The 26,689-nt window shown below is 38.0% G+C and overlaps 3 protein-coding genes across 9 annotated transcripts in view; 1 reads left to right on the top strand and 2 right to left on the bottom strand.

Annotated features, from left to right (window-relative positions):
• Window positions 1-10,720, bottom strand: part of LOC122532854 (myosin-I heavy chain) — a 65,322-nt gene extending 54,602 nt beyond the window's left edge. For both annotated transcript variants that reach the window (XM_043661978.1, XM_043661979.1), the window contains exon 1: window positions 10,204-10,720. In XM_043661978.1, coding sequence (XP_043517913.1) covers window positions 10,204-10,228 — 25 coding nt within the window. In that variant the 5' untranslated portion in view covers window positions 10,229-10,720. The remainder of the gene's footprint in view (window positions 1-10,203) is intronic.
• Window positions 10,721-14,557: 3,837 nt separating this feature from the next.
• Window positions 14,558-26,689, top strand: part of LOC122532863 (kinesin-like protein Klp98A) — a 13,834-nt gene continuing 1,702 nt past the window's right edge. Inside the window, exons 1-15 of one of the 2 annotated variants that reach the window (XM_043661996.1) lie at window positions 14,558-14,967; window positions 15,477-15,546; window positions 18,295-18,405; window positions 19,049-19,165; window positions 19,821-20,066; window positions 20,160-20,332; window positions 20,523-20,928; window positions 21,015-21,299; window positions 21,426-21,839; window positions 21,998-22,195; window positions 24,064-24,186; window positions 24,578-24,679; window positions 24,916-25,053; window positions 25,150-26,232; window positions 26,308-26,577. In XM_043661996.1, the coding sequence (XP_043517931.1) occupies window positions 14,921-14,967; window positions 15,477-15,546; window positions 18,295-18,405; window positions 19,049-19,165; window positions 19,821-20,066; window positions 20,160-20,332; window positions 20,523-20,928; window positions 21,015-21,299; window positions 21,426-21,839; window positions 21,998-22,195; window positions 24,064-24,186; window positions 24,578-24,679; window positions 24,916-25,053; window positions 25,150-26,232; window positions 26,308-26,577 (3,783 nt within the window). In that variant the 5' untranslated portion in view covers window positions 14,558-14,920. The remainder of the gene's footprint in view (window positions 14,968-15,476; window positions 15,547-18,294; window positions 18,406-19,048; window positions 19,166-19,820; window positions 20,067-20,159; window positions 20,333-20,522; window positions 20,929-21,014; window positions 21,300-21,425; window positions 21,840-21,997; window positions 22,196-24,063; window positions 24,187-24,577; window positions 24,680-24,915; window positions 25,054-25,149; window positions 26,233-26,307; window positions 26,578-26,689) is intronic. The other variant, XM_043661997.1, reaches the window with a different exon arrangement.
• LOC122532864 (presenilin-1) overlaps window positions 23,986-26,689 on the bottom strand; it is a 7,766-nt gene continuing 5,062 nt past the window's right edge. For 2 of the 5 annotated variants that reach the window (XR_006307582.1, XR_006307584.1), the window contains exons 8-11: window positions 25,092-25,221; window positions 24,909-25,021; window positions 24,570-24,689; window positions 23,986-24,196 (exon numbers count right to left, since the gene is read on the bottom strand). The gene's annotated coding sequence lies outside the window, so the exon portion shown is untranslated. The remainder of the gene's footprint in view (window positions 24,197-24,569; window positions 24,690-24,908; window positions 25,022-25,091; window positions 25,222-26,689) is intronic. The other 3 variants (XM_043661999.1, XM_043661998.1, XR_006307583.1) reach the window with 2 other exon arrangements.

Raw genomic sequence — 26,689 nt, 5'->3', positions numbered from 1 at the left:
TTTTTTTTTGCGTCCCATTGCGATTTATCGACAGAGAGACGTGGAGACGATTCAAGTATAATCGAATAACGCTTGTGCGCGTTGCTCTATTCGCTGCATCGTTAATCCATCTGGATTCATTGATTTAATTTCCACGAGTTAGTGTTGTATTACTTTTGAAATTGCAATATTTTCTCAGCTTTGAGTATATTTAAGTACATAACCCAAGGCAAAACAAATAATAAATTTGTTACTTTTCAATAATTTTTATCCAGTGATGTCACACCGACCGAGTTCGAAAAGAGAGCGACGAATTTACTGTGTACGGTTTGGTCACTCGTTATGGTCCGCAATCAGTTGCCAGTGCAAGTGATTAAAGAAGCCTTAACTTCGTGCGTCACGAACGTCGAAAATTTTCTTGTCGCAAAATTGCAATATTTTCTTAGATCTAAGTATATTTAAGTATAATCCAGGCAAAACAAATAATAAATGTATTACTTTTCAATAATTTTTATCCAGTGATGTCACACCGACGAGTTCGAAAAGAGAGCAAGGAATTTACTGTGTACAGTTTGGTCACTCGTTATGGTCTGCAATCAGTTGCCAGCGCAAGTGGTTTTAGTTTTCTTAAAAACTATCGCTACAAAAAATCCCAACTATCTATCATTTGCTCCACGAATTAAATTCCATTTAAGTATATTTTCTTTATCAATTTTAAACAGAGCTTTCGAATTTCTGACGGTTAATTACAAAAGAGGAAGCAGAAAGAGAGAAAAGAATGAATCGCAATAATACATTCGCTATATTATTTACAACATTGTTAAAATTATATTAACTGCAAATTCTACACGAAATTATTTAATCTTCTGCGCTGTAATGATGTGCCACGCACGTTGAAAATTTTCTTGTCGCAGAATTGCAATATTTTCTTTAAGTATATTTAAGTATATAACCCAGGCAAAACAAATAATAAATTTATTACTTCTCTAGAATAATTTCTATCCAATGATGTCACACTCCGACGAGTTCGAAAAGAAAGCGAGGAATTTATTTTGTACGGTTTGGTCACTCGTTATGGTCCGCAATCAGTTGCCAGCGCAAGTGGTTAAAGTAGCATTAACCTCTTGCGCCACAGGCGTCGAAAATTTTCTCGTCGCAAAATTGCATTATTTTCTCAGCTCTGAGTATATTTACGTATAACCCAGGTAAAATAAATAATAAATTTATTACTTCTCTATAATAATTTCTATTCAGTGATGTCATACCGACGGGTTCGAAAAGAAAGCGAAAAATTTATTGTACGGTTTGGTCACTCGTTATGGTCCGCAATCAGTTGCCAGCGCAAGTGGTTAAAGTAGCATTAACCTCTTGCGCCACAGGCGTCGAAAATTTTCTCGTCGCAAAATTGCAATATTTTCAAGTATAACCCAGGCAAAACAAATAAAAAATTTATTACTTTTCAATAGTTTCTATCCAGTGATGTCACACCGAGTTCGAAAAGAAAGCGAGGAATTTATTGTTTACGATTTGGTCACTCGTTATGATCCGCAATCAGTTGCCAGCGCAATGGAGGTGAAAGAAAATGGAGAAAAAAGAGGAAGAAAAATTTGGTCCGTCAAAATATCATCTTCAATCATCACTAGCCACGTGCTTCGTGTGGTATGCAGGTGCCACAGCAACAGCAACAGCTACAGCCACAGCAACAGCAGCAGCAGCAGCAGGTATGCACCTGCGAACATGTTGCACCTGCATGTCAGCTGCCATGGTCCTACTTCCCCAAGGTCGTACGTCATGCGACTCCTCGCTAACTTGATCGCAAAATTTGATACCTCGCAATCACGGAGATGTCGTGTCACGATTTCTTCATCCCTTTGTTATTTGGGCAATGATCAAGTCCTAATGAACAATCCTATCTTGAACTCTTTGCACTTGGAGGAGACATCGTACTTAAATCTAGCCAACAGCTCGGACTTTCACTGTTTTATCATTTGCTGATAATTGCAACGAGCGTATACATTTGTACGATGCGATGTATGATAGTATTATGACTAGCCTAGAGTGAAAGCTATAACAACGACGTAAGGGCAAAAGAATTTCAAAAGAGAAAATTTCTGAAGACAGTAGAGTCCTGAGTCAATTGACGCTCGTTTCACATAAATTGGACTTCTTATTGCCTCTTACGAAAGTTCAAAAGATGGCGGACGATATTATTTTTCCCAGAACTTAAAACTATGTTATACCTGTTCTAACAAACCCGAATAAAGTCGATGATTGCTTTAAATTTAAATATCACGTGTTACAAAGATATTATAATCAACAAAATTTCGCCAAAATTAAATACCATTTCAATGATTATTTCCAATGCTACGTGTCATTTTATTTGAATTGATGATGCTTCGTGAATATAAATTTTGGGTAGATGATACATACGAAAAAAAAAAGTTTTCGAAGGCAAACGGTTAATCGATGATGATAAGATCAAAGAAAATTAAAAATATTCTTAAACATTTCAAATAAAAAAAACTTTTTTAAACTATTAAACATAAATATTTACATCAAATATTTTATATTAAATATAAAATTATGCTTTTGAAAATATGCCAATATCAAGCCAAATGCGAGAGTTAAATAAATTCCATCAAAATATAAATTATAAATTAAATTAAGTTAATAATATTAATATAAATGTTAAAATTAATTAATATTAAAATATAAACTATAGTAAGTTCCAAGAAAATACTAGATATAAAATAAAAGATTATGAACAATTAATAGCCCTACGTTAATAGAATGCAAGAGCAACAAAGTGTAAAAGAAAAGAAAACGTGAGAATCTTTGTGACACGGGGTATATACAGAAAGGTAATCCCTCTGCATAATGCGACCAGATTTCCGAGATTAAGCCGTGTTTGCAAGAAAGAAGTAGTATCGCTTCAACTCGTACGACTCTCGCGCCAACTCGAGGATCATTGCAAAAGAGTCTTCAACTTTCCGCAGCACGCGGGTGGGACTTTTACTTGGACTTAACGTTCGTCCCGTTCATTTCCCGTTTCTATGAAACAAATCGGCCGGTTCTCTTTCGGTTTCCTATATCTTCACTTCGTCGACCGCTTTGATAGCGGCGATACCTTATCGGAACTGCCATCCGTTTCCCGGAGCCGACGAAGGTCCTGCCTGTAGTACTATATACAGGGTGGTCCACGCTTGTGCACCTACCATAACCTCCAAACTATGCGTTGCAGAAAAAATTTCGTGTACAAAAGTTGCATGGTTTAAAGTTGCATGGTAAATTTACCTTATAATTATTAATATAAATTATAATAAATATAAATATAAATTAATATAATAGTAAATGTAAGTATAAATATAAATTAATATAATAGTAAATATAAATATAAATTAATATAATAATAAATATAAATATAAATTAATATAATAGTAAATATAAATTGATATAAATTATAGTGAATTATAGTAAATTTGTACTATGTAGTGCATTTATGTTTTTTATAAGAGGCGTTTCGAAGATTTGAAGGTCAACTTTATTTTTTTCAAATGGAATACTATGTTTTTTTATTATATCAAAATATGGAAAAATATCGAATTCTGAGTAAAAAAAGTATTAACCTAATCAACCTAATAGCTAACGAGTAATTTCACTTTATTTCTTGAGAATTTTCGCAAGGGCGCCAGAGAAGCCTCCAGCAGGCTTGAATCGCCATAAACGTGAATGGAATTTTTCAAGAAACAAAGTGAAATTTATTTACTCGTATTAATTTATTTATACGTAGGTTTTCTTTCATAGTTGGAAGTAATGGAGTGGTGTACAAGTTACGTGGACCACCCTGTATTTAGACAGAAACGATTCATACATACGCGACCGACCTCGTAGATTGTACGCACGATTGTCACTCGATCGCGTGTCATTCGGCTGGATCAGTTGGCCGAGACTCTGTCAGTGATTTAGGCGAAACACGCGGCCGCGATAATATCTCAGAACCCTTGGGCAGGTGCCAAGATTAATGAATTTTCTCGACGGTCATTTAAAAAAACCACGTCGTATTCGTAGTCGACGCTAGTATCGTAATTACCGTGAACGATTTAATCGTTATCAACGATGGAGATCTTCTCCATCTTCTAAGAAATGGCGAAATCTTTTGTTTCTTTTGTTTGTTTTAGCAGAATTTTATTATTTGTAATCTTCATCTCTTCCGTGACGAAATCTTTTATTTGTCTTTCTTATCGAATTTTTATTATTTATAATATCCATCATCTATGGTAAAATCTTTTGTCTTTCCAGCAGAATTTTATTATTTATAATATCCATCTTCCAAGACGAAATTTTCCATTTGTCTTTTTACCAAAATTTTATTATTTATAATTCTCATCTTCTGTGACTAAAATCTTCTATTTGTTTTCTGACAGAATTTTATTATTTATATTCTATTTGTTTTCTGGCAGAATTTTATTATTTTATTATTTATGTTCCATGACCAAAATCTTCTATTTGTTTTTCAGAACAAATTTTTAGAATTTTATTATTTATAATCTTCATATTCCATGACTAAGATCTATTTATTTTTCAGCAGAATGTTATTGTTATCTCAAAGATGCAGTAAAAAGATGCATTTATTGACGCTTCTTCGTTTGTCACATACACGTTTGCAGATATACAGTTGCCACTATGTTCTGCAGTTATATTATATACAAAGATCTCCGACTCTATCTTCTAACACGTAAAAAAAGTAGATCCAAAAATGTAATTAAACTTGAAAATATTCTACAGGGTAACTCAATAACGCGACAGTCGTGCATAGGAATGAGATTGAAATTCACGTTGATGGATGTCACTACGAGGAGGCAAAGATCGATCTAATATCCATTGTGATTGCAGTGAGCCAACGTGAACGTAATTGAAGGGAAAGGGAGAAGCAACGAACGCGCAGCTGGCACATATTCTAACGCGAAGGGAAGAGCACGAAGAGGGTGGCGGCATATTTATCACTCTAGCGTGATTATTCATCTGCCTCTCGTTCGGATCGAACAACGAATGAAATGCAAAAGCCACGAAAACTTTATTCTCCTTATTCTGTATCTTCGATTCATAAAATTCGAAAGAAATTCCAGGGAAAGTAGAATGGGCAAAACCAGGACGAGACCACAGATTCTCAGAAAGCCTTTCTTTCAAGTTAAATTCTGATTTCGAAGGATCATTCTTCCCGCACAGAGGTATGAATATACGATGAAACACGTATTATACAACCGCTGTCGCGTGTACAAGTATCGCCAACGATTTTACGCGTGTGCATAAAAATTCGAACGAGAGCGCAATAAAAATCGGACAAGACAAAATCGCTTCGTTGTTACGCGGCAATGCAGAACGATTTTAACCAGCTTCAACATCGCCAAACCTCCGTTCCTCCGTTTTTATTCAATTAACAACGATCGAAATCGTTCGATAATTGCAGGTTCCCTTCATCACATATTTACGTTTCTCCCTAGGAGCCGACGAGGCTTATTTAATTTTCTCCCGCTTTTGTTCCTTCGTTTGTCCTTTCCCGCTGCGTATACGTACGGTGTGTCTCTCTTTTTACGGTACGGCACCTTCTCAAGAAAACTTCACGCTGTCTCGATCGAGGCCCGAAGCTTTCGTGCAACGACAGCGGAGTCCTCAAAGAGTTCTCAGGGAGGTCAACGGCACGTAACAACGAGAGGAAATAATTAACTCGCTGCATTATCATATACAAAACGTCCGCGTGTTTGTTAACTCGGTCGAAAAACACTTAGGTATTCTACTAAATGTACGCAGGTACGTGTGTGTGTGTGTGTGTGTGTGTGTGTTTTCTCATACTCTTGATCGATATATAGTGGTTTCTAATTTTTTTCTTTTTCTGGCCATGCCTGAGTATCTCTAAAATTCTGACGCCCCTGTGACACGTAATTCTCATTAGTCGAAAAGTGAATTTCGTGACGTGGAGAAAGCTTAAACGGCCATTAACTTGGTCTAGAACAGGAACATTCCAAAGAGCATGACGTCGATGAAGGAAAAGAAAGTAGAAGGAGACGAAAGGACAGTCGAAGAAGTATCAGTACGATAGAAAAGAATACAATAGAAATCAGTGCAAGAAATCGCTAAGAAATGTTTGAAAAAAAAAAAAAAAAATAGTGAAATGAAGTGGAGATTTCGAAACGAAATGCACAAGTACAAAATAATTTTGATATCTCGATCGATTTGACCTGTTTGCGCCAGTAACTGGTTCGCGTTTCGGTCACTCGTTATGGTCCGCAATCAGTTGCCAGCGCAACTGGTTAAAATCGAAGCGGAAGATCGAAAACAAATGGTTTGGATCGGCTTCATCGAAAAGCATAGAATTAAAAAATTAGTAAACTAGAAGATTCATAGTTTTACGCACGAAAATATCCAAAATATTCAAAATATGGTTCTCGATGTTATATTTAATAATTAAAACAAATCTCCTCTACCCTAGACTCCGTCTCATTATCGCTTCAGAAACAAGTGCTCCCTTAATAAGTTTTACATTATAATACTTTTAAGTAAACATTATAATACTACGTTACACGTAGGTCCATAAAACGACATGTCCACAATTTCCTTCTTTTCCACAGATGCGAAACGTCGAAGAGCTGCTTAAATAATAATTCGCACACGTTCAACGAATGAATCTCGTTTCGATAGTAATAGCCAATAAAATCTGAGAAGCGCGCGATTTTTTACGTTCGTCGAGTGAAACATATTACGTTTTTTGACGTTTCATGTCCAGTGATTCATTGGACGAGCACGAAATTCCGAGGAAACCTGCTTTTACCAGGATGCGACTGTGACTCACACAGATGTCCACGATATAATACTACATACCTGCGTACAACTATAGGAAACGTTTCTCAAACGCGCTACATATTTAAGCCGCGATATAAATCGGGTTTCAAAGAAACTTTTTCTCTCGAAATTTGACTGACACGCGTGAAACGCCTGGACAAATTGAATTTGATTTACATATGTTCTTGGAAGCATGCATTTATCTGCGGATTCGTAATCAAATGATCCTGTGGTCAATTAACCTACTTGCCTTCTAACATCGAGTAACAACTCGTGGCAATCGATTACGCGTTTACGATTTAGTGAGAAACTCACTTTCCTTGTAGGCGAGTGTCCTGAATTTTATTTCTGTTCCGGAAAAATTGCAAGAGATTGGTGAAAATGTACAAATGTTAACACTGTTAACGAAGTGAAATTAAACAGAATATGGTTGAGAAAAGATAGATGATGAATTATCATTCTATTTTCAGACAGGCTATTTCGGTGAAATGCACGCTTGAACGAGAGAGGAGTATCCTAATAAAAATGCGACTCGCGTACAAAGCAAATGCCATCATCCAATTAGTCGTACTGCGGCTTCCAATGCTCGTAGAAAAAAAAAAAAACAAGAGTGCTTTTATTTCGTTTCTCGCGAGTTTTTCATACCGTAACTTTAGATTGCTAAAAAAAGAAAGAAAAAAAACGTATTTCAACTCTCACTGATATCATCCGATAAAGGAACCTTTTTTCCACTCGTTATCTAACGACGCAGGCCAGACTAAATTGCGTAACCTCGTGACTTGATTTGCAATTAACGTTTCAATTATGTTCAAACTATTTTTAAACTAAATTAAATTCTTAAAAGTATGTTTGATTCTTAAAAATTTGCTTTGTATTTTTTTTTTTTTATCGATAAAAAAGATAGACGACAAACGAAACAAACTGAAACGAATCCACGAAGAAACGGGCAAGTTGTGTAACACAGTAGTATTAATTTCTCTGGGCCTCGAGTCACTGGAGGCATTGTACCCTCGGATCGGAAATACATGTACACCACACGTGCGTTCGCACTATAAGTGGTTTTATCATATACGCGACATGATAACTCCGTGGCCCTCGCTAATACACACATATATTGTACACATGAAACCGCCGTGAATGCTGATTGTGTTTGCCCGAACGGCGAGATTGTATTGCTCGGCGAAGAACTGGATCGTGTGACACACGAAAAAAACGTTGTTTTTGTGTGAAACATTTTTACGACCTTTCGACGACTCCGGGTGATATTTCTTTCCGTTCGAGAGAAGCGTTTCTTTGTTCTAGGTATTTGGATAAAGAAACAATATTTATCTTTACCGAGTATTATTACTCTCTCCGAGTGACTGATGAAAAATTTTAAAAATTGACGATTTGAATTAGACTCGATTTCCAGAAAAAAAAAAGAAAAAGAAAGAAAGAAAATGCGAATATGCAGATTCGAAAGTGTGCAGAGAGGAACGTGCACTCTTTATCGACCTGCATGGTAGAGGAATTCAAAAGAAGCGATGTAGAAGATGGAAATCCCTGGACGTATCACTGCACTGCAGGTGTATATATATATATATGTCAATATATATGTATATATAGATATACATAGATGAAGGAAGGGTTGACGGATTCGGAGCGGAAGAATCATCGCATACCATGGAATTTCTTCGTTGATCGAGCCTCCGTGAAAAATTACTAACGACATTTACACCTATCGTGCGTGACGAGCTGATGTTAAAGGTAACCCGCAATTATATCAAAGATTATCGCGTGCCAAGGAGCCACCAGATGTCGCATTGCAAATTAAAGGGGTTATGGAATACCGGTACAAATCGGTTACCAGCCGCGAAGAACAGAAAAATAACAAAAAAAAAAAAACTAACCCTCCTTTCACTTCGTTTAACCCCTTGCGCTGGCAACTGTTTCGCGGACCATAACGAGTGACCGAACCGTACACAACAATTCGTCGCTTTCTTTCTACACTCGTCGGTACGATATCACTGGATAGAAATTATCGAGAAGTAATAAATTTATTATCTGTTTTGTATATACTTAAAACTGAGGAAATATTGCAATTTTGCATACTTTTGTAGATTATGTTGCATAAAACAATTAAATGTAAAAATTTAGGAAATTATTTAATCGATAATCGAACAACATAACAGTGGAACCGGCCAATTTATACGAAAGAAACTGAAGTGAAAGTAAATATGCACAATTGATTGTATTGACAACTATAATAAAGTTATGACAGTAAAAACGCGTTATGGTCGACCATCTTGGGAAACGTGCGGGAGGGTGTTCAACCACAACATTTTTTTCCTCTGTGCTTTCATTCCCCTCGATTTCACGTAAAAAAACACGCGTGTTCAAAAGGGCACGCGCGAGTATGATTACGCCGTGCGTCGATCGATGGGACATCGAATGTGTACGGTTTAAAAGCCACCACGAACTTGACATCGGGCTCACGCAAGCTTCAGCTTATCCCCCAGAACAATCGGTCAATGCTACTCCACCCAGGCTGACGAGTTTTACTTAAAAACGTGATCCAACTATAAACTATCTTCGAGCCTCGCATCTACCGGCTACGTACTCATGCATATTTTATACAAAAACATAAAAATTTTCTACGTGGAATTTTATTTCCTAAAACTAATTTAAAATAATAAATTATGGGGATCTTGCTCTCACTGAACGCTTCTTGAAAAGCAAAGAGGACAACACGATGCTGAATTATTTTTAGTTGCATAAAAATGTCACTGAACCATGTCGCAAACCATGAAAGTACCATAAATAACAGACTAGCGACTCAACCCGCCCTTTGCTAGTGTATAGATATATCTATACCTTCGTTCATGTGGAGAAATATATTTACGCGTATATCGTTGCTTAATTTAAATGATTTTTATTCAAACATTATATCATGTGTAGTTTAACAAAATTCATTTGAATAGAAGAAGAATCTTTCGACATCTGTTTATATTTTAAATATGAAATGAAATGAAAACCGCTGTCCCATTGTCAAAATATCGGATTTCTGTTGATTTTTTGTATGTAAATTCACTGAATTTTTTATGTAAAATTCATTGTGAAAATTGTAATTCCCGATTTCCTTCGATTTCGTTGATCTGTCGTATAATACGTATACCACTGCTCCTATTATTATTATCATTGCTATTATAGAGTTGCACCACCCACCATGCACTGTATTGGTGCACCATGGACATTACGTGTGCACATTTTTCACCTCTAGAGTACGCAACGACTTTGAAACCTGTATTATCCCGTTTCATCAGATTGACGAAAATTCACAAAAAACCGTAGTTATATACTCGAAAGAAAACATCTGGATAAAAGGAACTGAACAGTTGGGAAACTTACCCTGCGTGAAGTGCTTAGCAACCATGATGTGCGTGGCTCACGGCTCAGAACATTATTCTCCACCCCCTAGAATGAGGCTGTTGCTACAGGGTAACGATGTATCCGGCAAGGAAAACCACTTTTCACGCACGCGGTAACGAGCGTCGACGAACCGTGTTCTCTGTCAAAATCACATGTTCGCGAACTGTCTGCCGTTCGTTCATGTACTGCTAGGGTGTACATACAATTGGTGTTCTGTGTGCGATTTAAAACGCGGCTAAACGGACACGAAGAACCACGCACATGCCGACAGTTGCCACCCGACTGATGCCTCGGCTTCGTTTTTCAAATGAACTAACCCTGACTAGCAGCGCCACCATGCTGCGTCTTTAATCTCCCCTCCTGCTCTGCTTTGACGATCGAACGTCACTCCTTTGTGTTATCGGCCATATCGTGAACATTAGTTCAGAGGAGAGCCACATGTGACAGCACATGTTCAAAATTTGTAACGAAGGAATTCAGAATGCATATTCTACTTTTCCGACACGATTGAGGCAAGATAAACTTAAATTTCACAGCAGAAATTTAATTAAACCTTTAGTTACAATTATAATAATATACAAGACAATATTTCACATTTTTATCGATATTGTTTAATTGGTCATTGACATGCAAATGTAGAATAAATGATGCTTAAAAAAGAATGAAATCCCATAGAGAATTATACCACAGGCGAGATATATATGAATAGACCAAGCATTTTATGAGATTTCGTATCCCATGGTCTGAAATGACGATCAGTGGTTTTTAACGCACTCTATGCTTAAATAACGGGGAATTGGGGTACTACATCAAATAAAACGATCGAAATTGATCAAGTAGTAAATGCACCAGAAATATGATTTTTAAAAACATACCAGTTAATTATTATTAATTTATGAAAAATAAAGAAATATTATGTTAATAAAAACTATAAAATATATAATTAACATATTAAACAATATGTAAATCTGAATGTTTATTATTAGAGTTTTAAATATGCTTTCTACAAATCAAATATGGCGCGCAGTATTAGTACTAAAATCGAAGCTGCGCAATATTCAAACGACACGATGCGCAGAACCTGTTCAAACCTGACCGTTACAACGTCTCTTTCCGAAAACAATTAATACGATAAATATTATTAATTGTCCAATAAAAAGAAAAAACAGATGTATAAACATGCTTACCTTCATTAAAATAAATTAAATCTTAATGTATCTCCATGAAAAGTTGTCGAATCACCATGGTATCTCCCTAACTATTTTGAAGTTTTCTTCACAATCAACCAACAATCTGTACAAAAGAACACCAGAACTTTTAGATAAATAAAAGAAATAAAAGAAAATGAAACGATAATCAAGGTGAATGCCGTTTCAAAAATTCATATGAACTATCAGTAAATGTGACAACAAGAAAAGACAATCAAAGACAAAAAGATAATTTACTGATCAGTTATAGTAGTATTTGATAAATTATTGCATAGAAACATATATAAAAATGTTAATACCGTGAAGACGAAAGGATAACGATGAAAACATTGCGCAATTATTAAACACCACGCAAAACGATACATGTTCACATCTTTCACACTAAACTAACCCCCGCGCATAGATTCGCGTCGCGAAATAATACGATAGGGTGGGGAGCTCGAGCGTGAACCAATAGAATTCGGCTAATTTAATGGAAAAGCAAAGTATCGAATCAAAATATTTCTAACAATAAACCAATCACATACCGTACATGATATTAATGCTTTTGCGCGCCAATTTAATTTGAATCACAATAGAATTAAAGATGATGCTTTTGTTTACAATTTTCATACTATTTTGTTTGTGCTAATATATATATAATATATTATGTGTGTTACACGAAACATTTTGTCACTAGCATTGTATATATCTTGTCATGACTATAATAAAATTTGTAACCAGTTTGTAACCATTAGATAATAAATTTAGTGAGACCACCTTTAATAATTATTACGTGTTTAATTCTGCTAAATTTTCTACTAAATGGAAGTGAAGATGTACTATCTAATTTAAAAAACAAGAAAAAATCTTTTCCTCCAAGTCTTAATTTTAGATTGGATACTGAGCAGCGAGAATGTTACATTGTTCTTTTATTTACAACAAAAAAATTTATCTTTTTAACTGACAAAATATTTTATATTATCAAAATAATTTTTCAGAAGAATCAATTAATAAAAGAACGTTTAATAAAACGATAAATTAGAATTAATTGCAATGTGCATGAATATATTGAAAGATTATAGAATATTGTCGTAACGATTTTCATTAGTTTTATTAGACGTCCAGAATAACGGTAAATTTATCGGCATATTGTTCTCAATTTATCTACATATATTTTTTGTCATTCTTAAATGTAATCGAGTTGTTTGAATAACAATGACACGAGGCGAGCAAGAATGGACAAGTGACGACCATACATCACCATATTTGGCTCCACTGGAATAGTGTTTGCCTAAACAGTATGAGAGGATCGACACGTTTTTCTGTAGCAGTCAGTAGTCCCGTAGTACGTAGATGCGATTACGTCAGTCGAATCGGCTATGAATCATTATGCACAGAACATATCATATAACTTGTCGTTTCAAGGCTCCCGTTTTATGATCAGGCCGCGGTTCTTGATATTAAGTGCCGGTTTTATAATTACCGCAGCAGAATTCGAGTGTCCTTTCCTTAATACGAACTTAATCATCAATCACGACTTTTAACATACTCTAAAAAGCAATGACACGACAAGTTGGGCCATAAAAATTTATTCTAAAGAAATTATATAGTAAATTTATTGTTTAAAAAAATCTAGGTAATAAAAAATAATAACGTTATTCATTCTCTACGTTATTCGTTCAATAAAATATTATTTCAATATCGCGCGCATCGTCTAGAAATAAAATAGTATTTATAGACACGCTCGTGTCATTAACAACGAACCGAGTTATGTTTGCTTACGCGTGTCCACGGAGATCTATCAATGATCTGCTACGTAAATGCATTTGGAAATGCAACAGGCTCCAAATTTAGAGCCGTGAATGAATAATGCATGACAGGAAAGAGAGAAGAAAATTTGTTTATACTGGTGACGGTTACAGATTGCGAGACAAATTATACCTTGCCGAACCCGTTTTCAGACAGGTAGTTAAATCGACACTGCATCAACATGCGATAAGACCTCTCTCTCACTCCCTCGGAAATATAACACGATATACTCCATGATTTTCCTTTATGATATTGTGCCAAAGTTTCGAAAGGTTCGTTAACCTGCAATGTGCGTACAATTTAATTGGCCCGGATTTTGTTCCGTTAATTGACCATCAATATCCCCGCTGCAAGATTCATAGATCTTTGAATCGTAAATTTTTCAATATGCATAAATATTTGAACTGTTGATCTAAAGTATTCTAATGTCTGCAAACAAGATTGTAGATATATTAAATCTTTTTATCCAGCTCGAAATAAGAATGAAAAATTCAATGGAAAAAAGAATTGATTAACATAAAGTTTAGAGATTCTAAAGTCACCACTTGATTAGAGTGTACGCGCGTACTCTGACAAATGAGATACATTGAGACTGGTTGACTAAGATTAAAACTATTTGATTGTTTTAACGTGATCGTGTTTTCGTCAGAAAGAAAATATATCCACAGTAACAATGCATCTGAAAACAAACATGTTCGGTACACAAAGCTATGTATGTACGTAAATGCATAACAGAGCTACTTGGATAGCTTAAAGAACTGGGTGGGGATAATAACGGTCAATTAACGAGACAAGATTCCGGCCAGTTATCGCGGCACTGCTGCGTACATATTGGAGCACACTTCCGAAGAACACCAGCGCCGCCTATGACATATTTTCTATTTACGATCGTGGGCAGGTGCCTACGGTATCCTACTCTTGTCCTGGATCCGTGCCCACCGACGACGCGTAATCTCCAGCTGGATAACAAAACGACATGAATTCTTGGTACAACCGCTGTTACACGCTCGCAGAAACCGCAAAACAGCGTTTGATTTAGCTCACGTCTCGGTTTGTCGCGTGGGTGGTTCGCCTTCTCCGTTCACTCTCCACCACCGGTTTCTACCATACCGATCCCCAGTACTCTGACGTCACATTCCGTAGAAGGGGAACACAAAACCTGTTCGACCGTCTCCCTTTCTTTTTCTACAGTTTCGTATTCCGATTCACTTCGTCTTTCTTCGTGCCATTCTCTCTCTCCCCTTCTATCTCTTTTCTCTTACGTTTCCTTCGCTTCTTCTTCTATTCTATTTTTTCTTTTTTTTTCTTTTTTATTTTCTGCAATGTTCGCGTTCCCATCTGTGCGCCTCCATCCGCGCGGTCACAAACGTGCGGCGATCGCTTGAAATTAGGGATCCCCCAAAGTACACGCGCATGCGCAAGGACGCAATTTTTTTCCTCGGACAGCGGCCTGCCAGCCAGTCGTCCGTCTGTCGAGGCTGTGTTGAGGATGATGTCTGTTGTGCGCGAGGGCCGACGACGACGACGTTTCGCAGCACGGCGGGGCCCGTCGACGATGTCTTGTCCACGCAGTGCCGCGAGATACATCGTGTCCGCGTAACGCGAGCCAAGGAGAAGAAAACGTGACGAAAGATAGACCGCGGCACACCAACAACAACAACACATCTCTCGACAAAGTCCATGCGTTCCTTATAGCCATGGCTTCAGTGAAGGTAGCCGTGAGAGTTCGTCCCTTTAACAAAAGGTGCGTGCTATGCAACCAGTGATACAACGTGCTCGCAAGTTATTGCCACCATAAATTTTTCCTTGCACGTTCTATATACAGACACGTTTTTCGCTCGTTCCGGATTTTACTCGTTGCTTTTCCTCCGAAGATTGCGGTTTTTGCGATTGGCTGAGTAGCGCAGTCAAGGCCTGCTGTGTACTATTCGGACGACAAAATTCTCTTTGAATAGTGTCTTTGATGCAATTCGCGAACGTTTGACCTTCCAGCGAAATTCGTTCCAAGGGACGATCAATCATATGGTTTCGATCGACCCACGGTGCGACTGACGACTGGGCGACAAGATTCTGCCACCTGCTGTCATTCCCTCTAATGTTTTCGTTATCGAGATGTCTTTCTCCATCGACTATTCCTTCTTTTCTTTTTTTTTTCTTCATTTCCGCGTCGCACGATTTATAGCAACGTTGGTGAAAATTTTAAGTGTTCAGTTCTACGACTATGGATGTGAATCTGTCGAATTTATATTCCAGGGAGTTGGCGATGAATGCAAAGATGATCGTGCAGATGGATGGCAAGAAAACGCGGATTTTCAACACCAAGGTATTTTATAGTGCTTAAGTAATTTCCCATGCAATAAGAAGGATAAATATTACTATTTATTAAGATTAACCTTTATAACCTCTTTAATCCTCGGTCTATTCGCGTTTGTTTTATTCCAAAAAGATATCGTGTACTTTTATTTTTGGAAGATCCTAAAATTCCTTTACTTAAAAACAGACTTGGAGTTAGATTTGGACTTAAGCGTCCAAAAATCGCCAGCGAGGTTAATACTACACCCACAAACGACATGAAAACAGTATAACTTGATTATGTTTCAAAAGTACACGTGCATGTAAATAAACAAAAAGTTTGTCATTCTGATTCTAGTTCCGGTGATTAATCGTGCAGGGCTTTCGTGTGTATAGTCCCTGCAATTCCTTGAAGCTGATCCTTAATAGTCGCACACGAGCCAACTTTCTAAAAAGATTTCTAGACTTGGTTTTTTTTTTCCTTTTTTCTTAACTACCGTTGACCGCCACGCCGCGCCGTTAAAACGCTTGGGAGCTTGAATCGTGTCATAATTTCTGGTCGAACGAACCTCGGCTATTGACCCATTAACACGTCGCACAACGACCGCGACGTATATTGTTCGCGGGCGCGCAGAATTCTTCCTTTTGCCATCCGGTGGCTGCATATTTGTTTTGTTTTAACGTTACGTCATTGATATCCACGCTTATTGAGCGAAATCTTTGACCGAGATAGCGAGAACCAAGGTAGCGAACAGCACGTCATCTGATCGGAGAAAGTGCGAAAATCATCGCCTGACCAATCCCGGACCAACTTGGTTTCCATCCGACGACACTAACCGCAAAACAAACACGACCATAGCGCCATTAACGCTGTAATTGCCAAACCTGTCGAAATCGTAGATTTCAGATTTCTCTGGTTTTCGGAATTACGCGTTGCGTAAAGAATACGCAATTATACGTAATTTTTTAGCAAAATTAATATTAATTTCTACTCGGAAATTCGACTTTCGTTCTGGTAATGTTGCAATTACGTATGGTTACTGTCTCTAACTGTAGTAAATAACAGACGTTGCATCTAAACGGACTTTTGTTTATTTTAAGATGACTAATATTGCGATATCTATCTCTTTCGGAGCCAATTATATCGTCCTCGTTAATGCTTTAGAGTAAATTTGGTTTATTGGTACGATATTAATAGGAATTTGTATTCTCTTCGCGTATTATGAATAGATCGCGGATGTTCATGTATGTGAGCTGTGTCTATCTCGTTCATTAATTTTTGCACCTTTGAGATCACCATAAACGCATGAACATCCGCCTAGTCATGAATCTCTAGTTATTTTTCCCTTCTTTCTCTCCCCCAATGACTCAACGTTAAAAATACGACTTTTATATTTTCGTAGAATCCTTTTTATCGGTTCGAAGTACACTTCTGTGTACCGTGTTAAGAAGGAAAATAATTTTTACGTAATTTGTAACGATCAACCTTCGTCTCAAGTTAATTATCATAAAACAGACTTCCTGGCGGTAAAACGAGCATATGAAAACGTAGCGTATGCAACGTAACTTATGATGCGCATAATTAACACAACCGCAGTCAAATAAATAGAAATCTTTCCAAGATAATACGTCGTATCTCGTGAAATATACTGCTCGCAAAAATTAGGGGATATTTGAAAATGAATATAGAGCGATAAAAAAAATCAAATGCTTCTTTTTCTTATCGCTTCATATTCATTTTGAAATATCCCCCAATTTTTGTGAGCAGTGTATATCCATCGAGATATCGAAACAAGGAGCAACGAAGTCGCAAAGTCGCAACAAAATCGATGATCTCGGCACGATGGTTTAACCATTTTAGTATTTTTTTTTTTTTTTTTTTCAAGGACGAAAATTTCTTTCTCGAACAATGATGACCCTCATCTTTCACTCTTTATCCTGATATAGAAGTTTTACTTTTAAATTACCGACTATTCGCTTTGTGTTGCATAATGCGCGGAATGCTCTTGATAACATACGATTATTTACTTATGTCGGATGCAGCCTAACGAACGCACGTGACATAACGGCTTACTGTTTGCCAGCCACTTGTGAATGATGCGCTTCTTTGACATCAATCGTTGCACCGGCTTTTGACCCGTGTCAATCTGTCTGAGTATTATTTCTCTTCGACGTAACCAATTAATTATAATTCGATATTGCGTCGAAGGGACAGCGAAAAGATCTTCGTCCTCGGCCAGTTTCTTTCGGAAATTTTGAAAAGTCTGTCTTGTTAATTTAACCACTTGCGCTGGCAACTGATTGCGGACCATAACGAGTGACCAAACCGTATACAACAATCCGTTGCTTTCTTTTTGAACTCGCCGGTACGACATCACTGGATAGAAATTATTGAGGAGAAAATTATTTAAGAATAATAAATTTATTATTTGTTTTGCCTGGGTTATGTACTTAAATATACTTAAATATACTTAAAACTGAGGAAATATTGCAATTTTGGAACAAAAAGTTCTCGACGTGCGTCATTTCAGCGCACGCATCACAGAGAACGCAAATATTTTTTCCCTTCCTTTTTATAAAATGAAATAATTATTGATTAGTTCGTCGTAATTTTTAGTCACATCTGGGAATTTTGAAAAATGTTTGTTTGTTTTCATTTAATCGCACACGCCTCGTAAACGTATTTTTTCCCCCTTTCTTATAAAATGGAATAATTATTGATTTTACCAGTTTCTTGTATCAATTGAAAAATTCATGATTGTTTACACATCATTTTCAGACACCGGGTAGCTGCAGAGAAATCGACAGGGAGAAATACAAAGACTTCACGTTCGATCATTCTTATTGGTCCTTCGACACGAACGACGACAACTATGCGTCCCAGGAAGAGGTGTATATTCCTTTTTTTTTTTTTTCTGAAACGTATCGTGAATTTTATCGATTCACCGGAGTGTGCCATTGAATTGAATAACTCACTAAAAGCAGCATGTCGAACAATTTTTTTGTTTCGTTTAAAGTGAGAATTTAATTCTTTTCAATGAAGAATAATCTCCCTTTCATGAAGAATCGATTATTATTTTTCAATGAAACATCACTGCGATCGATCGATTCATGAAATCACTATTGGGCAATGTTTTGACGATGAGCCACGATCAGAACTGAAATAGAAGACCGGTATGCATGCACCGGTATAGCAACCCATTGTCGTAAGAACGGATTAGAAGAGATTCTAGTTGAAAATTTTACATTTCCAATCCAGTGAATTATTATCTCACCGTGATGAATGATAAATTCAACTTATCTCTTATCTCACATTTTATCAGTTGTAAAACTAGTCGAGATATATGTACATGTTTGTAATAATTACCGACCATCCTAATTCCTCTGGTGAATCGTTGAAACTGCTTTCTAAGCGAATCATTGATGAATTAGATACGTAATAAGAAGCACTTATTTTCATTTATCATGAAACTTATTGGATTATACTTGTTGGGAGTGATAAGAATGGGTAGCTGATCCTCTTTCTATTTCAGGTTTTCTACGATCTTGGTACGGACGTAATAGAAAGTGCCTTCGAGGGCTACAATGCCTGCGTCTTTGCCTACGGCCAGACAGGGTCTGGGAAGACCTTTACTATGATGGGCACACCGGTAATAAATTACTACAGGGACTATTTTCATCCTTGATCTTTTTTAAAAAAAGATTGTCAATGTCATACACACTTTTATCGTCTCCTATGAAATTTTACTTTTACTTTCATCTCTCTTCGTGCAATTTCATGCAATTTTCATCCTTGATTTTTTTAAAAAAAGATTGTCAATGTCACACAAACTTTTATCATCTCCTATAAAATTTTACTTTTACTTCAAAACCGACTCGTTCGATAGTTCGCATAGAATTGAATTGACTTCCGTGTGTCATTTATAGTCTTCAGGTAGCATCCTCGTGCCTTCTAGGGATCACGTAGTTCTTAGAAGATCCGAAGATCCTTTGTTTTTTTATCTTTCCTTCAATTTGTGAATTTTATTTATTTACTACCGACTTTCTCTGCATAATACCTTTAGGATACCTTTAGGATATTTAAATTAAGGATAGTACCCTAAATTTAATCTTTTTGACATTTCAATAAGTTCTTAAAATATAATCTTTTAATTATTATTAGCATTTATTAAACATTCGTTTGTACCTTCACCTCAATTTTTGGTACCTTTTCCTCATCTCAATTAATCATAATTCTTCATAAAAAAAAAAAAAAAAAACAATCTTACCGTTAACATCCAACAATTTCATTATTTTCAATTACAGGAAGCTCAAGGATTGATACCGCGGATTTGTAAGACGTTGTTCGCCAGAATGGCAGCTGGTAAAGAGAGCGGAGCGTCGTATAGAACCGAGGTGTCCTTCTTGGAAATACACAATGAGAGAGTGAGGGACCTGCTGAGACTGGACCAGTCACAGTCTCATTCTCTCCGTGTGCGGGAACATCCTAAACGAGGGCCATATGTTCAAGACCTGTCGAGCCACCTCGTGTACGATTATTCAGACATTCAGGTAAACGAACCCGTCCTTCACTTCCTGCTCGTCCCGCCGCGGCGACTTGCACCGGCGGCTTTTAAATAAAACGTTGCTCGCCCGCTCTCGTAGGAATGCATGGTGAGAGGTAATACGCACAGAACTACGGCGAGCACAAACATGAACGATGTGAGCAGCAGGAGCCACGCGATTTTTACCATCACGTTCGTGCAAGCTGGTCTATCCGAGGGCAACATGCCGTCGGAAACCGTCTCCAAGGTGCATCTTGTCGACTTGGCCGGAAGGTAGTCTAATCTTGAGGATAATTTTTCTCTTGAAATCGAATTTTCAGGGCGCGAGCATAAGACTCGTAGAGTTCAATATTTTTTCACACAAGAGAAATGTCGAGTATTCTCTTTTGCTCGCGTTGAAAAGTATAACGAAGACGCAGTTGTAAAATGTTAAGTTCGCATCTGTTTGCTTATGTTTGTCTAGCGAGCGTGCGAATGCAACGGGTGCGACAGGCCAACGACTGAAAGAGGGTGCGCACATCAATAAGTCACTGGTAACTTTAGGTTCTGTGATATCGGCGCTCGCGGAACTAAGTTCCACAGGCGACGCGTCTTCCTCCTCTAAGCGTAATGTCTTCATACCTTATCGAGACAGTGTGCTGACGTGGTTGCTAAAGGACTCGCTTGGAGGTAACTCCAAGACGATTATGATCGCTGCTATCAGCCCGGCCGATTGCAATTACGGCGAGACTCTCAGTACGCTCAGGTACGCTAACCGAGCGAAGAATATCATTAACAAGCCCACCATCAACGAAGATCCGAACGTGAAGTTAATCAGGGAACTCAGGGAAGAAATACAAAAGTTGAAGTCTCTTATTGAAAAGGATATCGTAAGTCTTACGAAGCGAATTTTCCCTTTTACTTAATTATGAAAGAATTTGATTGGAAAGTGAAATCTTGAATACATATGTTGCAGAGCGTTGAAAGACCGCCGCAAGTGCTGTTGGCTCAGATTCACGAGAAACAAGAGCAAGAGAAAGTATTGACGGAAGAGTGGACGGAAAAGTGGCGAGAAACGCAGCAAATTCTTCAAGAGCAGAAAGCGTTGGGTCTTCGAAAAAGCGGCGTTGGCGTGGTCCTAGACTCGGAGATGCCGCATTTAGTGGGAATCGATGATGACCTTCTTAGCACCGGTGTTACGCTCTATCACCTGAAAGAGGGTAGAACGTTAGTGGGAACGGAAGAAGCACCGACCACGCAGGTATATAGAACAATGTACAATTTCATTTATTTCCTGATCACAAAGTCCAAAAAGTTCCACACTGTGAATACCTACGTATGTACCTGTGTTTATGGGCTACGATATAATCCGCTACTTAACAAACAGGATATTGTATTGACTGGCGCGGACGTCGAGCCAGAACATTGTGTGGTGGAGCTGGACGGTGGCGTGGCAACCCTTCATCCCCTTTCTTCCCACTGCTGGATCAACACCGCCCAAGTAGATAAGCCAACGCGGCTCTCGCAGGGCTGTATTATTCTTCTCGGCCGGAACAATATGTTCCGATATAACGATCCAGCTGAAGCGGCGAAACTAAGAAAGGAAGGTGGAATGGGTAATGGTAACTTACAATCCACGGTCGTCAATCTTTCAAGACTGTCGCTCTTGAGCTGGAGTGTCTCGGATTTGCATGCCTCGTCCTCTAGCGATAATCTTTTAAACTCGAGTGAAGATCTCCGAGCGCTCGAAGAACTGGAGCAGCAGAAGGCTGCCCTTATCAAGGAGAAAGAAGACTTCAAGGTTCGTCCGCTGATTAATCAACGCTCTAAAATCTAATTTTGGGAAATTACTCGAATTATAAAAAAAATATCGCCTCTTCTATTCCTCTTGAAATATGAGAAGTATTGAAAGTAAAAAGTTTCTTTTTTTCTTTTTCTTTTCTATATTGATTCACACAGAGGGAGCAGGAAGAACGAGAAGAGAGATGGGCTGCGAGAAGAGAGGCACTGGAGGGAGCGCAACGCGAATTGGAACGCGAATGGGGCGCCCAATGGAAAGAATGGGCGGACGCGATAGCTACTTTGGAATCTCGGCAGCGCGAGTTACGTACGCGACGTCACATCCTGGAGCAAGAACGGCGGGACGAAATGACGCAAGTAAGTGACTCGGACGCGCCGTCTCCAGACTTGAACGTAATCTCGATCAAGTATCAATTCTACCTCGTCCTTATTGCTCTCGGTGTCCTTATTTGCTTGTCTGGCAACATCATCATCTACTCGCACGTTTGCCCGTTGAACATGTGACCCCGAAAGACATGTGCAGAGGTATTAGGGAACATGTTTTCATTGAGTCGCATTCATGTTCTTCGTCAAGTGTTTGCAAGCGTACTTGAACGTCGAAAACTGTTCAGGTATAGAAAGAACGAGCTACACCATCATCATCATCATCATCATCATCATTGACGATGATCACGTATTTTTTTTCTTCTTTTTTTTTTTCTTTTCTTTCACTTCAGTTTAATCGTAGACTTAGAAATTTATTAAAAAAGCTTTTAAGGTGCTTCAAAGCAACGAATGGCGTCTATATATATTTATATATATATGTCAGGATTTTCTCCTGAATTGTAATATAATGTAACTAAACTGTACAATTGTATTATGGGGCAATATTTGTCCGATGTTATTATACTATAACTGAATCGTTCTTTTTAATGTATAAAAGAAACATTTCGTATTCCTTTTGTATGATACTTGTCCGTCTTCAAGCAGGTTCCAATTACGGGTTTCTAATACCAGTTGCGCCTAATTTTACGCAGACGACAGTCTCGCCTGTAGAGAGTTTTAACGCTTACTATTTTTTTAATAGCGAAAGTTGTTAGATAGAGAAGCTTAAATGACGATAAGCTGCCTGAATATGAAACGATAAAAGTGCCAGTGTTGACGAGATATTGCCGGACAAATGTGGCATTCCGTGGAATGTTATACATTAAGTACCTTGTAGACTACTGTTACAATGGACAGAGTAAAAGAGAAAAGCAAAAAAAAAAAAAAAAAAGAAAGAACGTGTTATGTACATATCTGGGCTTATTTTTTTGTAGAAACGTCTCTCTCTTTCTCTCTTTCTCTCTCTTTACAAATATATATATATATATATGGGTTTGTTATGCGAGAAAGAAGAAAGAACTGTTGTTATTATATACATATATACGAATACTGTTGATTAATAAATTTTTCTTACAAAAATTGGCCTTCGATCTTCCACAATATGATATACTTTGCACGCACACTTCTGCATTCTATGTCTCTCATACATATTCTGTCAAGCATTATATATGTACACAGTCGAGAGATTATAACGCTCCCGATTAACAAACCCAGTGTTGTATCTTGTTAACAATTTCGTTGGGGTACGTCCGCACGTGCACTTTGTCGAGTGCTGATGTGGGATTTAAAGACCTAACAAACCGAAATTTCATAAGGTAATGTATTTATCGGGATTATCTCATCTCGTTTCTGTTTTCTCCTTCCTTTGCCATTAATTACTACTTTTACTTTTTACTTTTTTACATTCCATTGGAATCCTTTTGAATCTAAATCTCTGCAACAACGTTCACGTAGTCTCCTCCAGTTCACGTTTATTATCGTTTGTGCATAAAACAGTGGCATGCTTTTATTTATTTATCTTTTTTTATTTCTATCCATTCAACGTCGTTCTTCTCTCCGACAAACAGATAACAGAGTATCCTCGACTTTTAAAACTATCATCTTTCACCTGTTATCACTTCATACGTGTAAATTCCAAACGAAAAGACTTCACCTCTCGTTTAAACCTACAATTAAAAAAAGAAAAAAGAGAAAAGATACAAAAGAAAAAAAAGGAATTAAAAGAAAAAGAAAAATACGAATTAAAAAGACAGGAAGGAAGGAAAAGAGTGGAACAGGCGTCCAAACTATATATATATATTTTTTTTTTCAGTTATCTTTTTTTTGTTAATGCATCGATATCTGTGTGTGTGTGGTACTAGGTAGAAAATTTATGTAGGGAAGTTGCCTCTCTGCGCACGACATTGCAGTCCAAGCATCGTCAGTTCCAAGAGTTCATGAGCAATCACGAACGCGCTCAAAGATTTCATCAATGGTGGGAGAAGGTAAGAGTCTCTAGACAGAAAAGGAAACGCATAACGGCATATAACGCACACGCGCGGCACGCGTAGTCTGTATTTATGATGGCACGCAACTTACTGAAACAAACGGCAGAAAAAAAAGAAAGCAAGAAAGAATTTTTTTTTAAACAGTAATCGCATGTAACATATACATGACCTTGCATCTTGTCCTTATTTATTTTTCATTTCTTTCTTTCTTTTTTCTTTTTTTTTTTTTGTTGTTATTGTCGTTGTTGTTTTCATTAATTCGTTTCTTTTACTTTCTCTGTTTCCTTTCGTTTCAACTATGTTGGAAATTGGTGTGATGAAGTACTAGCGTACGTAGGAACAGAGATTCACTGTTTTTCAGTTCAGAAAGCAAAATGTACCGTTTCAGACGGACGACGGCGCTGGCAGTGACGGCAGCTTGCCAGAATCCTGGTCGAGCTTAAACGATGATAAATGTGTTGACGCGGTGAGAGAGCTCGTTAATCACCATGTAAGTGAACCTGGAGTTACATCCATTTCTGAGATTAGATCTAATTATAATTTTCATGAGCGGGTTAATTCTAGGAACTAGGGCAAACCCTTATGACTCTCTCTCTTTTTTTTAAACGACTCCTTTTCTGTAAATCATTATCAAATGAGATACTTTGTCCAGTTCCTACAATCGTCACATTTACATCATAAAAAGAATCAATAATCAAGATTTAACTCTGGGAATCTACCTTCCAGAAAAAAGAGCTGGCTGTCCTGGAAACTGAGTTGCAGAACAAGGTGAAGTCCCTCAACGAACACCAGTGCAAGGTGGACAAGATGGAGGAGGAGTTGATGGAGATAGCTAAAAAGCAAAAACACATGCTCAATCTGGAGGTTGGAGTTTTGTTCAAAATTAGAGATCAACAACTTACTTCTCTTCGTTGTCGTTAAATGTTTCTGCTTTTTTTCTATTTTTTTTTTTTTTTTTAGGTCGAGGAAGAAGGAAACACAGAGAAGAAGTTGTTGCTGGCGAAACGTAGCCAGGAGCAGCTGCAGGAGATCCTGAGGAGAAAGCAGAATCTCTCGTTAAATTTGAAGCGTGCGTTGCCTGCGTTTCCAGGCGATCGTTCCTTGAGCGGCGACGACGCTCTTCACAACGGAGACACTCAGTCGTTTCAGGACGGATGCAACAGAAAGCTTCAGATAGCTTCCGCCTTGAGCCTACTGCCACAAAACGTTCCAAGTTCCATCGACACGACGGACACTTTTCACACGGCGGCGGCCGACTCGCCAGTGCCTCGGATCCCGTTCGAAGATTTCGACACGAAAGAGTCGCAGACGTCACCGTCGAAACAAAATGAACCTGACAAACAACAAAAACCCTCTCCGGAGGTTCACTTGGAGAACGACCGGGCCAAACTGCGCGAAGCAGCGGAGAGCAGAAGTTTGTTGAACTTAAACGGGGAACCTTCAGTAGATACGATCGCCATCGTCGAGTCAGGAAAGTGTAATGGCAGCGCCAGCGGTGAGAAAGAAACCGAGACAAAGTCCCCGACGAATTCCGTTGCGGAGGACTCCACGGATATTCCGGAGGACTCGTTGGAATCGCCAGTGCAACGAAATCCAGCGATGAAACGATTGAACCAAAGAATCGCCCGTCAACGAATGATGGTGATGAGGTGCCTGGAGGCCAGCACACCATCGAAGGAAGATCTGAACAAGCAAATCGTGATCCTGCAGGATCTTCAGAAGCAACAGATCGAATTGGAAGTGTCGTTGCTGGAGGATGAACGAAAGAATCTCAAGCAACAGTCTGCGTCGCAGTGTGGCTTGGATGACAGATTGGCGGCCGATGATATTATTACGGCGAATGACATTGCACAAACTGTAGAAACGTCGTGTCGTGACGTACACCCCACGACGAATTCGGCAACGTTGTTGACCGTAGCCACAACACGATCTCCGATTCTCAGGAACCACAGGCCTAATAATACCAACGGCGAGGAAAGTTTATCAGAATCTGTTGCGCCCCGAGTATCATCCGGCAGAGGATATTCAACGGTGTATTTAACGGTAATTTATAATGCGACGTGCATACCATAAATTGGAAACTGATACTCAAATTATAGACATGTCTTCCTGTTTTAGAGTCAAAATAGAGGTGATCGTTTGAGTAGTCCGTATTCCCTGACAATCACAAGGTCTTTGCCGTCTTTGATAGCAAACGACGCGGATCACGACAGTGTGATCAACGTAATCGTCAGTATACCCTCTTACGTGATACGCGGAGCTGGTACGTCCAGTCATTACGAATACGAGGTACGTGTTGTGGCGCAGGACGATAGTTGGACGCTTTTACGTAGATACAGACGATTTCGAGAATTGTATATTTCTATGCGACAAAAGTATGGTAGTAAGGTAAGTGAAAGTCTTTTGACATTTTTTGTTTGTCCAGGTAATGTTTTTCGTTAAAAATTTTTTTCTCAGATAAAATGGCTAGATAAATCTTTACTAGCCATTTACCAAAAAA

This window comes from Frieseomelitta varia, unplaced genomic scaffold (genome assembly GCF_011392965.1).
Source record: "Frieseomelitta varia isolate USP_RPSP 00005682 unplaced genomic scaffold, Fvar_1.2 scaffold_479, whole genome shotgun sequence".
NCBI classification, from domain to species: Eukaryota; Metazoa; Arthropoda; class Insecta; order Hymenoptera; family Apidae; genus Frieseomelitta; species Frieseomelitta varia.
This window is presented reverse-complemented; position numbering and strand designations above follow the sequence as displayed.